At 44.8% G+C, this 14299-nt stretch overlaps 1 protein-coding gene across 4 annotated transcripts in view; it reads left to right on the top strand.

Annotated features, from left to right (window-relative positions):
• The window catches only part of Katnip (katanin interacting protein), a 169404-nt gene that overhangs the window by 76501 nt on the left and 78604 nt on the right, over nucleotides 1-14299 (top strand). For all 4 annotated transcript variants that reach the window (XM_019207405.1, XM_019207406.2, XM_019207404.2 and 1 more), the window contains one exon: nucleotides 13587-13854. In XM_019207405.1, the coding sequence (XP_019062950.1) occupies nucleotides 13587-13854 (268 nt within the window). The remainder of the gene's footprint in view (nucleotides 1-13586; nucleotides 13855-14299) is intronic.

The following is a 14299-nucleotide window of genomic DNA, read 5'->3' as shown; positions in this document are numbered from 1 at the left end:
ACCCCCGCTGCCAGATTTGCCCTTAGGGTAGAGACTGCCGTGCACTGAGACCCCTCACGGGCACAGGGGACACCCACTGGGCTGCCTTCGGAGTGGGGTGTTGGTGACAGCATGACAGTGGGAACGTTCCTGAGCAGCCACACAGAGCAGCGCCACGTACCAGGAAGTGCAGACCCGCTGGCTGCGGTGCATCCGCAGAGGAAGACGCCAGCTGGCTGGAATCTCACGAAAGCAACTTTTCCAACCTCAACAACAAGAAAGAATGAACTCCGAGTCAGTATTAGAATTAATAACCTTTTTTATCGTTGCGTTGCGTTTATAGCCTACTTAGAACTTCTTAGGCATTTTCACATTATTTCTTACCATTTTATGTAATGCCTAAATACTTTCTTATTAAAAATGATTCAGACAGTTTAGAAGAAGACTGAACAAAATATGAAAAGCACTCTTTGCCTATCTAGCCAAACCATCCCCAGCTTTGGGTTTTATTGAGCATGTATACTTTATTCAGTCACATGTTTATTTATTTATTGTTTTCTATTTCCATCTCTTTCATTTCTGTTTTTATCTTACTCCTTCCCTAAACTTTTTAGCTTATTTTGTCTTTCTCCTTTCTCCATAATGTGGCTTCCTAAATTAACTTTTATTTGGAGACTGATCTGACCTGGAACTCACTGTGTAGTCCAGGCTGACCTCGAACTCACAGTGATCCTCCTGCCTCAGCCTCCCACATGCTGGGATCACAGGCATGCACCATCACGCCCGGCTTTCAGCCTTATTTTCTAATCTATCCATTTTAAGGCTATCAGTTTCCCTAGGAAAATAGCTTTGTCCTCACCCCACAAACTTGACTAGCTAGTGCTTTCATTGTCAGGTATTTCTAATCAGTTTGGAATGTTAGTAAGTTCTTTTGTTTTTATCTTCTACTTTATTTTGTCTCGTAATTAGTACATGTTTGAGGTTTATAACGGGGGGGGGCAGACATCATAGCAATCTCAGGGCCTTGCGCTTGCAAGGCAGGTGCGGCACCACTGAGCTACAACCCCAGCCCATGAAATATCCTCTCAAGTCTCTCTGAGGGTGGGAATGTTCTGTATCTAAAGTAGTCACCTTCTAATGATCCTATTAACTTTCTCCAAATACGTATAGTTCTTTTGTTAATTAAGCTTGGTGCCTGTCTCAGGGAGTTGATCCCCTGAATGGGTGGTGGGGCTTTCGAGTCTGCTGTCCTTCCATCTGAGACCCCCCATGCCTCTGGTGTCTTGAGGAACTTCCATACTGATTCCCACGGTGGCTATACCGATTTAGATTCCTTGCAAGAGTGAGAAGAGTTCCTTTCTCCCCCAAAATTTGCCAGATTTTATTATTTATTTGTATTCTTTGTTTTTTTGAGACAGGGTCTCACTACGTAGTTGAGACTGACCTGGAACTCACCATGTAGCTCAGGCTGGTCTTGAACTCACAGCGATCCTCCTGCCTCAGCCTCCCAAGTGCTGGGATTACTGGCGTGAGCCACCATAACTTGCTATTTATTTGTATTCTTAATGATAGTCATTCTGACTGGGCTGGGATGGAGTCTCGTTATAGTTTTGATTTATAATTCCCTAATGGTTAAAGATTTTGAACATTTAATGTAATTGCTGGCCATTTGTATTTCCTTTTCTGAGATGTGTCTATCCAGTTCTTCTGCCTCTCTTCCCCCTTACTACTGCAGATTGAACCCAGGGCCTTGCACATGCTAAGCAAGTGCTGTTCCACATATGCCCATTTTTTATTGGATTTTCTGTTCTTTTGGAGTTAAGTTTTTTTGAGTTCTTTATATGTCAAGGCATCTAATCCTCTGTTGGAAGAGTAGCTGCCAAAGATCACCTCCTGTTCTATAAACTGTTGCTTCACTGTGTTAATTGTTTGCTTTACTGTGCAGTGGTTTTTTAACTTGATGCCAACCCATTGGTCACTTCTTGCTATTATTTCCTGAGCTATTGGAGTCCTACTCAGGAAGTCATCTCCTGTGCCTGTATCTTGAAGTGTCTCCCCCATGTTGTTTTCTATCAGTTTCTTTCTTTCTTTCATTTTTGTTGGTTTTTTTGAGACAGGGTCTCACTATGTAGTTGAGACTGACCTGGAACTCACTATGTAGCCCAGGCTGGTCTCGAACTCACAGCGATCCTCCTGCCTCAGCCTCCTGAGTGCTGGGATTACAGGTGTGCATCACCATGCCCAACTTCAGTTTCATTTTTTGAGGTCTTATATTTAGGTTTTTGATATACATTGAATTGTTTCCTATACAGAACAAGAGATGTGGATCTAGTTTCAGTCTTCTACATATAAGTAAACAATTTTTCAACACCATTTATTAAAGATACTCTGTCCTCCAGTATATGTTTTTGGCCACTTCATCAAGAATCGTAGCTGGGCCAGGTATGGTGGTGCACATTTATAATCCCAGTACTGGGAGGCTGAGGCAGGAGGATTGCTAAGAGTTCGAGGCCAGCCTGGGCTACAAAGTTAGACACTGTCAAAAAAAAAAAAAAATCAGGTAATCAGGTATTGAGGTAGCTGTAGCTGGATGGGGTTATTTCTCTATTCTGTTTCATTGGTCTACATGTCTGGTTTTTTTGCCAGTCCCATGTTGTTTGTGGTTTACTGTGGCTCTGTAGTATATTTTGAAGTCAGGTATTGTGATACCTCCAGTATTGCTTGTTTAAGTTAGAATTGCTTTGGCATTTTGATGGAGATTGCATTGAATTTTGGTAATATGGTGATTTTTAACAATTAATTCTAAAAACAGGGGAGGCCTTCCTATCTTCTAATGACTTCTTAAGTTTCTTGCTTCATTATTCTGTAATTGTGATTGTAAGGTTCTTTCACCTCCTTAGTTAGGTTAATTTATAGGGGGCCTTTTCATTTGTTTGTTTCTTTGTTTTGTTTCGTGAGACTCTGTAGCCCAGGCTGCCTTAAACTCATAGGCAGTGCTCCTGCCTCAGCCTCCCCAGTGCTGGGATTACAGGCGTGCAGCCACTGTGCTCAGCTGATTTGTAGGGGTTTTTTTGTTTTGTTTTGTTTTGTTTTGTTTTATGTAGTTGAGACTGACCTGGAACTCACTGTGTAGCCCAGGCTAGTCTCAAACTCACAGCGATCCTCCTGGCTCAGCCTCCTGAGTGCTGGGATTACAAGTTTGCACCACTGTGCCTGGCTGATTTGTAGGTTTTTTGCTTTTTTTTTTAAAGCTATTGAGAGTGTAGTTATTTTCCTGATTTCTTTTTCAGTGAGTTCATTATAAAAAGATGTTGATTTTTTTATCCAGCTACTTTGCTGTTTGTTTATCAGACCTAAAAGTCTTTCAGTGGATTCTTTAGGGTGTTGAAAGAGCACCTCATTTGCGAAGAAGGATCACTTGACTTCTTCCTTTCCCGTTTGTATTTCTTTATGTTACCTAATTGCTATGGCTAAAATTTCAAGTGCTCTATTAAATAGGAGTGGTGAACATGGGGACATCCTTGTCTCATTCGTGATTTTAGAGAAAATGCTTGAAATTTTTTCTCCATTCAGTATGATGTTGGCTATGGATTTTGTCTTGGCTATGGATATATAGCTTTTATTATACTGAGGTATGAGTCTTCGGTGCCTAATTTCTTGGGGCTGTTATAATGAGGAGATGCTGAATTTTGTTGTGGGCTTTTTCTGCAACATTTGAGATGACCATTTGATTTTGGGGGGGTACTGGAGATCGAACTCAGGACCTTGTGTTTGTGAGGCAGGCATGGTGGCATTGAGCTAAATCCTCAGCCCAGATTATGTGGTTTTTATCCTCGATTCTTTTTATGGTGGTGTGTTATTTTGCAGTCAGCAGATTTCAGCAATGGAATACATGAAATACAGGACACATAATTTCTAAGATTATTTTATGATAATTACCCAAAAAGTCAAATGCAAAGGAGTTCAAGAGATTAACCGCACACTAGAAGCCCAGAAGATTCAGCTGAGGGCCTGTTTCCTGCACAAGTCCAGCTAAAGGCTTAGCGTCCAAGGCAGTGTCCTCCTCGAGTCCGGCCGGTGGCCTAGAGCTCACCGCAGTGTCTCACGCTCGTCCGTATTGAGGATCTGCACCTGGAAGGCCCAAAGGCCAGTGGTGGACTCCAGAAAATCTATGCTCCTGAGATGAAGGATCTGTGCCAACAGGCTGAGGGATCCACATTGTAGCTAGGAAGTGACGCTCACGGTGAAGACCAGAACTCCCCTGACAAGAACGGCCGCTATTCCCATCGGCAGTGAGGCCCCAAGCTCCTCCTCCAACGAGAACAGCCTAGTTTGCATCAGGGAAACCATCTGCAGCAAGCTTCTCCTAGAAAATCAACAGGCCAAGATCTTCCCCTCCAGTTTTCTTTTTATGGCCATTTGTAATGGATCCTTCATGCCCAGTCACACTGATTCATGTCAGCTGGGAAATACAAGCTGACCATTAGTCATTCCACCACAGTTATGTTTATTGATTTCTGCATGTTGAACCATCTTTATACCCCTAGAACGAAACCAACTTGATCATGTTTCAGTGTCCTGTTGAATTTGGCCTGCAAGTATTTTATTAAGGACTTTTGTATTACTGAGGACTGGCCTATAGTTTTGTGTGTGCACACATGTGCATGCGCATGTGTGCATGTGTGTGTTTTGTATCAGGGTGATATTGGCCTTGTAGAATGAGATTAGAAATGTTCCTTCCCTTTATGGAATAGTTTAAGAGCATTGGTGGTAGTTCTTATTCAGGCGAAATTCATCAGTAAATCCATCTGGTCCTGGACTTTTATTTGTTGGGAGACTTTAAAATTGCTACTTTAAGGCTGGGCGTGGTGGTGCACGCCTGTAATGCCAGCACTCAGGAGGCTGAGGCAGGAGGATGGCTCTGAGTTCAAGACCACCCTGGGCTACATAGTGAGTTCCAGGTCAGTCTCAACTATACAGTGAGACCCCGTCTCAAAAAAACAAAAACAAAACAAAAAAAAAAATTGCTACTTCAGTTTCATTGTTTATTACTGATCTGTTTAGGTTTTTTATGTCATTTTGGTTCAGTTTTTGTAGGTCATATGGAAATTTATTTGCATCTTCTAGAATCTGCAATTCACTGGAACAGAGATTTGCAAAATAGTTCCTAATGATCCTCTGAATTTCAGTGGTATCTCTTGTAATATCTTCTTTTTTGGTCTTTAATTATATTAATTTGAGTCTTTTCTCTCTTTCTTTAGGTTAATTTAGCAAAGGGTTTATTGATTTTGTTTATCTTCTCAAGAACCAGCTGTTTCATTGATTTGTTGTATTCTTTTAGTTTCTATTTCATTAATTTTAGCTGTGATCTTTGTTTCCTTCCCTCTATTGGGTTTGCTTTTGGCTTATTCTTGTGTTTTTAAGGCTTTGAGATGCGTCATTAGGTTACTTATTTGATTTTTTTTGGGTGGGGGTACCAGGGATTGAACTCAGGTCCTTGGGCTTGCAAGCCAGGTGGTGAAACCACTGAGCTAAATCCCTGGCCCTAGGTTACTTATTTGAGATATCCCTGACTTTTATGTAGGCACGCATAGCTGCACTCCCCTCGTAGGACCACCTTCATTGTGCCCCAGATTCTGATATATTGTGTTTCTTCTATTTGCATTTCCTTTGCTTTCTTCAACAACCCACTGATTGTTCAAATATGAACTGTTCAATTTCTGTGTCAACTAAGTCTCCCTAGTTTTTCTTATTGATTTCTAGTTTCATCTCATTATTCTCTAAGATACAAGGAATTATTTCATTTTTAAAAAATTTGCTAAGACATGCTTTGTGGCCTAAATGATCTGTTTTGGAGAAACTTCCATGAACTCCTGAAAAGACTATGTATTCTGCAGATGTTGGATGGAATATTCTATAGATTTCTGGTTTAAGTATCAATCTGTGGAGTAGTTTAACTCTGCTTTTCTTTGTGGATTTTGGTGGGGAGGGGTCTGGATGAACTTTATTGGTGAGAGTGGAGTATTGAAGTCAGCCACTATTATTGTATCTCTCCCTGTATTACAAACAGTGTTCTGTGAAATTGGCTGTACCAACGTGTGTGTGTGTGTGTGTGTGTGTGTGTGTGTGTGTGTTTATTTATGTACAGCTGTTAATATCTTCTCGGTGATTTGTTCCCTTTACTAATACATAGTAACCTTCGTTGTCTCATCTAACTAATTTTGGCTTAAAGTCTCCTGTGTCACATATGAGTAAAGCTACTCCTGCTTACTGTCAGATCCCATTTGTGTGGGATATTATTTTTAATCTTTAATGTGCAGTCTGTGTGTCTTTGCTGGTGAGGTGTTTCTTGCAGGCAGTGAAGAATTGTGTCTTAGTTTTTAATCCAGTCTTCTAGTCTCTGTCTTTTAATTGGAGAATTAAGATTATTTACATTCAGAGTTACTGTTGAAAGGTACGTACTAATGCCTGTCATCTGATTGTTTTTATAAAGTCTGATTCTTTCCTCATTTTCATTTGCTTGTCTATACTTCCTCTTCTGTGTATAGGATTCTTTTAAGTATCTTCTGCATGGATGGAATAGTGGTCATGAATTGCTTTAGTTTATGCTTAGGGTGGAAGATCTTTATTTCTCCTTTAATTCTGAAGAATTTCTTTGCTCTATAACAGATTGGCAGATAATTTCTTTCAGGGTTTGAAGTATCTCATTCCATGCCTTCTTGGCCTTTAGATCTTCTGAAAATCTTCAGTTTTCTAGTGGATTTACCTTTATAAGTGACTTGGCATTTCTTTCTTACAGATTTCAATATCTTTCCTTGACTTTTACTTGACATTTTAACTATAAAATGACCTGGGCAGCTTCTTTTCTTATCATGGCGATTTGGGGGTTCTAAATGCCCTCTTACCTGGATCCCCATATCTTTCCCAAATTTGGAAAATTTTTGCTATCATTTCACTGAATAGATTTTCTGTGTCTTTTGTCTGTACCTTGACACCCTCTTCTATGAAAAAAAATCATAAGCTTGGTCTTCTATTTGTGTCCCACAGTTTTTGGATATTATGTTCATAATTTCTTATTTTTCTTTTTACTGTCTGAATGTGGTAATTCGTCAGCCTTATCTTCAAGTCCTGAAATTCTGTCTTCTTTTTGAGTCAGTGTATTGGTAAATCTTTACACTGAGCTTTTTATTTGACTTATTGGGCTTTTTATTTCCAAGATTTCTGTTTGGTTCTTTTTCAGAATCTCTATCTCTGTGTTGAATTGCTCTTTCATATTCTGCTTTGTCTTCTTTAGTTCGTTCAGTTTATTTGTGTCTGCTTTAAAGTCATTGATCACTTAAAAAAATCAATCTTTTGAATTTGTCCAGCATTTTATCTCTTTCCCATCTTGGAGTTCACTTACCTGCAGGGTTATTAACCTTTTGAGAAATGCCTCATTTCTTCATATTTCTTGTGTTTCTACATTGCAAGTTGTATACCTGTTTGGATGGATAGCTCCTTCCCTTTTACATGGGGATTTCAACCAGCAGCCTTGTTCAGAAGATTTGATCCCCAGTGTGGCTCCGAGAGGGGAAAACAAATTGCACTAACATAACAACACAAAAACAAACTAGATATTAAAGCACAGTAAAAGCCACTTAAAATCAGCAGCTGTACCACCAGTAACAATAGAAGGGGGCAAAATAATATAAACTAAAAGGCTAAGAATTACATAAAAGTTAAAAGTAGTAATAATAAAGTCCTAGTACTAGAAGTGGAAGGGTCACAGAAAGTGAAAAGTGGAAGAAGCAGCAAGATTTTTTTAAAAGGAAGTAGAGAAGAGGAAAAGTCAGAGATTAAAAGTCCAATTAAATAATAAAAAATAAAAATAAGTAAATTGGTTAGAAGTAAGAGGAAAAATGATAACAGAAAAAATAGGGGAAAAAGAAAAAAGAGTCTAAAAAAATTCCCTCACACTGAGGAGTGAGTGTTTGGATGGGTAAGGTTTCCTTCCGGGACCTGTAATCTTGGAATCCATCAGGTGTGGAGGAGAGAAACTGAGTTGTATTTCTACCAGGTGTGGCGGAGTTGAGGCCTGTTGTGTTTCCTCTGGACTCCTGCGTAAAAGGCTGACTAACCTCTGCCAATCTTGAGCCCTGCCCCACCTTCCCCTCCAGGCAGGGCTGTTCATGAGTGCCCCTGCCTCGGTGTTCCTCATGCACTGTCCCCAACCAGCTTTACACATGTGGGCTGGTGAGTGCCGCACTGGTTCCAGAGTCACCTGTCTGTGCGGCTGGGGCATAGCAAATATGCAAGCAAGGACAAGTTCCTGCACACATCTGAGAGTGGGTGAAACAAACAAACCACTGAGTTCCATGCTGGAAGGAGGGCGGCCATGGGAACCAAGCAGACCCCCTGGCTTGATCCTGTCCCTCCAGAGTCAGCCCAGACCCTAGCCCACTGCTGCTTGCACTTCTCAGAAGGCCTGCAGCTAACCCTCCCTCTCAGGACCGCCTCACCCTGTCTCTACTGCTGGGTGCCCCCAGGAACCCTGAAGTGTGGGGGGTCCATGGCTTTGGATTTCCAGAGTAGCTCAGTACCAAACAGTAAGTTCTCTGCCAAGATGGCTCCTGGTTAGCACAGTCTGAGGTATGGTGAGTGCTGGGTGGATTTCCTCTCCAAAGCTAGCCTGCCACACTACCGAAGTCACCTTCAGACTCAGTCTTCACACGATTTATAGCTTGCAGTAACCCTGGTTTCTCTTGGGCCAGGGCTGCCAGCCCTCTTCAGGGTTACCTTGGTTTCTTTCTCCTCGGCAGCTGGGGTCAGCGTTGCGTACTGCTTCACACCTTGCCCTGCCTTGCTTTTCTGTCTCATCACGCTTTTTGCTTTCCAGTCACCCCTTCCTTCGTTTCCAGGTCTCTTGGGTCCTTGGATTATAGCACCTCCTTTGTAACTCTAGCTCTTGTCATGCAGAGTCACTTGAGTTGTGTTTATTCTGCCATCTTACCCGGAAGCCCCTCCTTTGGTCTGTAGACCTCTCTGCCTTTGGGTCTTCCTAGATGCGATCGCTGTTCTGTCTTTCAGGCACTGCTCAGAGTTCCTAGTTAGCTGGTGACATTCTTGGTCCTTGGCCTCTCTCTGGTCCCTGGCTCTTGAGCTTTCGGCGAGCCCTCTGATTCTGGGCAGGCGCAGGTGAGGGCACTGAGACATGGTGGTGCTGAGGGCTTTGAGTCCTGTCCTGAGTTAATTCAAAGCATTTATGGCAGTTGCTATCGAATAAAAACCTCGCAGTGTGTCCTCATCTGCCTCACTCACTGGATCTGACACTGCGTGACTTCTACCTCTTCCCCAAAGTCAAGATAACCATGGAAGGTAAAGGTTTTGGGCTGACTCAGGACATTGTGCTGGCCGTGACATGGCGACTAAAGACGCTTGGGAAAAGGGCGTCCAGAGCCGCTGCAGAAAGTGACAAGGACGCCAAGATCGGCGTGCTCAAGGTGAGGGGGATCTTGAGGGCGGTCAGTAGGAATATCTTTTACTGTAATAAGTTTTCCCCCAAATTTAAACATTCTCCGTATCTTTGACTGGTCCTCATATTTGAAGTACATGTAAAATTCAAATTTCCCTAGCCACGGTTCTGTGGAGATGGATGTAGGAGCATGTGATTATTCTTTTTTAAACACAGCACCCTGAAGTTAGGGCACAAGACATCTATTTAAGCAACCCTTGATTTAGGAGCCACTGGTGTGAGGTATGGCCTGCGAGGCCTTGGGTTTGGGCTTTGACTCTCATTACACTCGGGCTTTCTTCTGGAGTGTCTGTTTTTTGTCGACAGAGTATAAATTCTACGAGAGTGAGAACATTACCTGCCCTTATTCTGACCCTAGCACTTAGCAGCCACACTTGCTTATTACCATGGACAAATATTTTTCAACAAAATATTTGTTGAATAAATGAATGAATGAAAAGAAGACCAAGTCAATCAACTATGCCTTTGGTGCAGAATAAAAAGCCTTTTTGGGCCAGGGTAATATGAGTGTGTAAAATGCCTCATATAAGGCAATAGGATTTAGTGGGAATTATTGCAACCAGCAGTGCATGCCAGCCTGAAGGTATTCGAATCTCAGTTTCATACAGCTGCTGCTTGAAGGAGAAACATTGCCAGAGGGGAGGGCCTTGGGGCGGCTGGCGACCTCTGCCCAGGGCTGCTGCTCCCTCCTTGGCCTGCTTGAAAGCGTCTGTTCTGTCCTGATGGTCCAACATCATGCTTCTTATTGGCAAATTCCGTAGACCCTGAAAAATGGAGATGACTATGCTGTCGTTACAATGTAAAATTTTGCACGAAAATTGAAACCCTGCTAAAACTGTCAGGAAACACTAATTCATAACTGTTGTCCATCGTCTCCATTCAGCGAGCTTGGCAGGGCGTCCGGGCGAAGTTTGCCACATTACAGGTGGGGCTGGCAGCTCAGCGGCTCATCTGGGGACAGAGGGCAGCAGCAGGGGTCAGGCCCAGGCCGGGGCCTAGAGTGACCAGGCCCTTGGGTCATTCACTGACTTTCTAAGTGTAGTTCGAGGTTCCCTCTTTCATCCAGTAACACTCAACATACTCTGTACTTTTAATGAACTTTGATCCATAGCTCTTCTGGCCAGGTGTCGCCAAGCCCTGGCACTCAGTGGATAGTCACCCAACACCTGACTTCATCCCTCCCCAGAGCCCACTCGCTTCCACGCTGGCACCAGCCAGGGAATGCACGTGGCTGTGGGATTCAGAGCCCAGCCTTGGAGGCAGCCGGTGCTTCCCCCGAGCCCTGGCACTGCCATTATCAGCCCTGAGACCTGGAGCTTGTGCTTCAGTGCTCTGAGCCAGGACGAGAGCACCCGCTGCACTGGGCTTTGTGGGGCCGGGAAGAGGTACGGGATGTGACAGCTCATCCTGGTGCCCGAGGTGTAACAGCAGCTTAGTGGTGCTGGCTTCTTACTGTCCTTGGTGATGTAGCTATTGTTACCATTACTGCAGAATGTGGGGCTTGATGGTTGCCTGGTTTTGCCCTTTTCCTAGCCCAGCAGAAGTAGGAAGATCAGGCAGATGAGAGGCGTTTCGATGCTGCTCTTCCAGCACCCACCTTTAAGTCTTCAGTGTTTGTCCCCTGCCACCTCTCTGGCTCTCCAGTGAAGAGGCTAATTTGTGTGCAGTCCCTGTCTTCTGCTCTGCACCTCCCCGTCTACGGCCCAGCTCCATGTGGAGGGCTGTCTGTAGAAAGGGCTTGAACTTCACATTTTAAACACTGAACACTGAAATGGAATCCAACAAGGTTTTAAAGCAGAGCTATAAAGTAAGTTTTCACAGAGAAATTTCTGGGTGATGACTTCAAAGCTGGTAGATCCCACAGCATGGTTCCCCTTTGAAGTTCGGCCAGATTGGCTTTCAAAGGGGCCAACCCAAGGTCCCCCTCTTGCAGATGGAAAGGTCCTGGCGGCTTCTCCAGGGGCTGGTGCTCCTTAGCCTGTCAGCCCTTTGCCCTTGGAGCAGATGGCTTTCTAATGCATGAGCATCTCCCGGGCTGCATTCCCAAGCTTTGCTTGCCTTGTATGAGAAATGATGTGTGCTTTTCCTTAGCCAGGAAGGAGCCAACTATACAGAATCTAGATCTGTATGTAATGTGTGTGTGTGTGTGTGTGTGTGTGTGTACACGTATTGTATATATGTGTGCCTTGAGTAAAGTATGTCCATGTGTGCCCTGCTGGGTGCCACAACTGAATGCAAGGGAGTTTAGTGTTTTGTTTTGTTTCAATAATACTGAAAAAATAATAATACTAGAGATGGAACACAAGGCCTTTGCCCTGAGCTACATTCCCAGCCCTTTTTATTTTTTACTTTGAGGCAGGGTTTCACTAAGTCTCTTGTTTTGTTTTGTTTTTTTGTATGTGGAGGGGCAGCCCACCCGCCTGTGCCCTGCCTGGGGAACTGAGGAGTGTGGTGGCCTCCTTCCATTTTGTCCTTTGAGTCTCCCTTTCAGCCCAAACCGACAGTTTGCTAGTTTGACATTCTCAAAAGCCATACGGGACTCCTGTACAAGTTCGGCAGCTCCTGTGTGGGTCTTTCCTGGACAATTCCGTCTCTATTCCCGGCTTCTGCTAGGCCTAAGGGAGCCCACGCCTAATTCTCTCAGAGCCCACTCTGAGACCGAATGCTCTCGGACTGCAGACCTTTCTGAGGTGCTAGCAGAAAGTTACCCCGCCACACCCTAGGCTTTCTCTTCGGCACTCTTTCCTGACAGCGAATCTCCTAATTTTAGCACCCTCTGCAATCTGGATAGGCAGAGAACTTGCCAGAGCGAGTCCCAGTTCCTCCTTCCTTCACAGTTCTTTCGCGGCCCGTCTTTCCTCCTGCCTTCCACCTCGAGCAGCAAGAGGAAAGCAGACCGTGTCTTCCACACTTGAGTTGGAAATCTCTGGAGCTAAATATCCAAGGGCGTCGTGAGGCCAGGGGCGTTTCAGCCAAGACTCCATTTCCCCCTCCAGTTCCCGGTTACACAGCTTTCTTCCTGAGCCCTTGCCAGCAGCGCCTTTACTGTCTGTATTTCTATCACTCGTCTGTCCAGGAGGACTTTAGGATGGTACAAATTTTCCACAGAGAGATAACTACTCTTCCTGAGTCATCGGTGGTTCACAGGTACCTAGGATTGGGGTGTGGAGTCTTCGAGGAGCCATTTTCAACCTACCACAACTATTGGGTTTATTGGTCAATCATCAAACCCTCATTGATTACTTTTCATTTTATTAGAATGTGTTCGATTTTGAGGGTCAGAGGGCAGCGTAACAAAGCTGACCGGAAATGCTGGTTGACCAGGCAGTGCAATATGTATCTTTAGTCTTAGTGTAAATGTCAGAGGGTCCCTTGTTCCCTTTAGCGGTGTCCTGGTTTGGGTGATAATGTCTCCGGTCACCAAATACAGGTCTTGATGCTTAGTCATAGAGACAAAATAGCCATGCAAAAGTCATCAGGCTGTTGTAGTCAAGCGGTGAAGTGTGGATCTGTAGATCTTGATGCCCGGCCTGTCATTACGGGGAGACAAATGTGCGAAGACCAGCAGTGGTCGCCGTTGGCGCTGAACATCTGTGATGTGGTGACGGCCGCAGCCGCTCTGTGGACGTGTGACACCCGGACGTTTGGGTTGCGCGGGGTCCTTGGGGTTTGCATGCACAGTTTGTTCCCCAGCTGCAGCCTCAGGCGCCTCACAGCTGTGCAGACCCGCAGGCCCCTCCCAGGCCCAGCCAATTGGAAGACCTGGGGGTTCTGCTCCGCAGCCTGTTGTAACGTCTCTTACACACTCACGCACACGCATCCACACACACACACACACACACACACACAGTTCTTGTGGCCTCTCCAGGATGCAGACACCACAGTCACCACTGTAAACGCTGTTCCTCCCGTGGCCTCACTCCTTCTTCCTGCTCTTTTCTCCTCATCTTCAAAGCTGTGCAACCCACGGGCTGAGATGTTATTATTAAGTCCTAGTTTGGTGGGAATGTAGTTCTTCGGCTCACATGATCTATTTTTAACCGAGTTTTTTTCTCAGAGTACCGTATCTTACTTTTCATCTCCTTGGCTGTGGCAGGGGCTGAGACAAAGCCTGGAAGTCAGTGTGTATCTACCAAGGAAACAAGAGGACTATTCCAGTGACAACTCTGACTCTATTGAGGAAGACATCGTCTCTGAGCTCGAGCCTGAGGACCAGGAGCTGCTGGGCCGCCCCACAGGTGACCTCACTCTTTTCGGTGGGGCCTTGGGGCAGAAGAGCGGTGCTGAGGACCAGGAGCCAGAAGCACAGCCTCCCCCGGGCCCAGACGGCCTCCTGGTGCTGGAATTTAACCAGGCCTCCAAAGGTGAGCTCTGTCTTGAGTGATGTTTTCCGGCCTTCGGTGTCTCTGGACCTCTTCACGGGACTCCAGCTTCCGGCAGCATTGTGAATTTAGCTTTGAGTGTCTGTCTTGCAGGCCAGGAAGCTGTGTCTAGGAAGATTCTGTTGATTGCAAGAGGCAAAGCCTCCCTGTGGCTCTCAAGTGACCCTGAAGCCCTCGATAGTAGATGTGTGGCAGATAGCTGCAGAGGCCTGTGCTGAGCATTGCAAGAGGTTTAGCAGCATTCACCTGTCAGGTGGCTAAGGCAGAGGGGCTCATACACAAGGAGCTTTCTATTGGCTCAGATACCTGGAAAGAGAAGAACTCTAGTAGGACTCATTTCTCCCCTCCCCTCCCCTCCCCTTCGCCTCTTCCTCTTCTTCGTCGTCTTCCACTCTCTCTCTCTCTCTCTCTCTCTCTCTCTCTCTCC

This window comes from Fukomys damarensis, unplaced genomic scaffold (assembly GCF_012274545.1).
Source record: "Fukomys damarensis isolate Sample0158 unplaced genomic scaffold, DMR_v1.0_HiC HiC_scaffold_34, whole genome shotgun sequence".
In the NCBI taxonomy this organism is placed as follows: Eukaryota; Metazoa; Chordata; class Mammalia; order Rodentia; family Bathyergidae; genus Fukomys; species Fukomys damarensis.
Note: the sequence above shows the minus strand (reverse complement) of the source record. Positions and strands in the feature narration are given on the sequence as shown.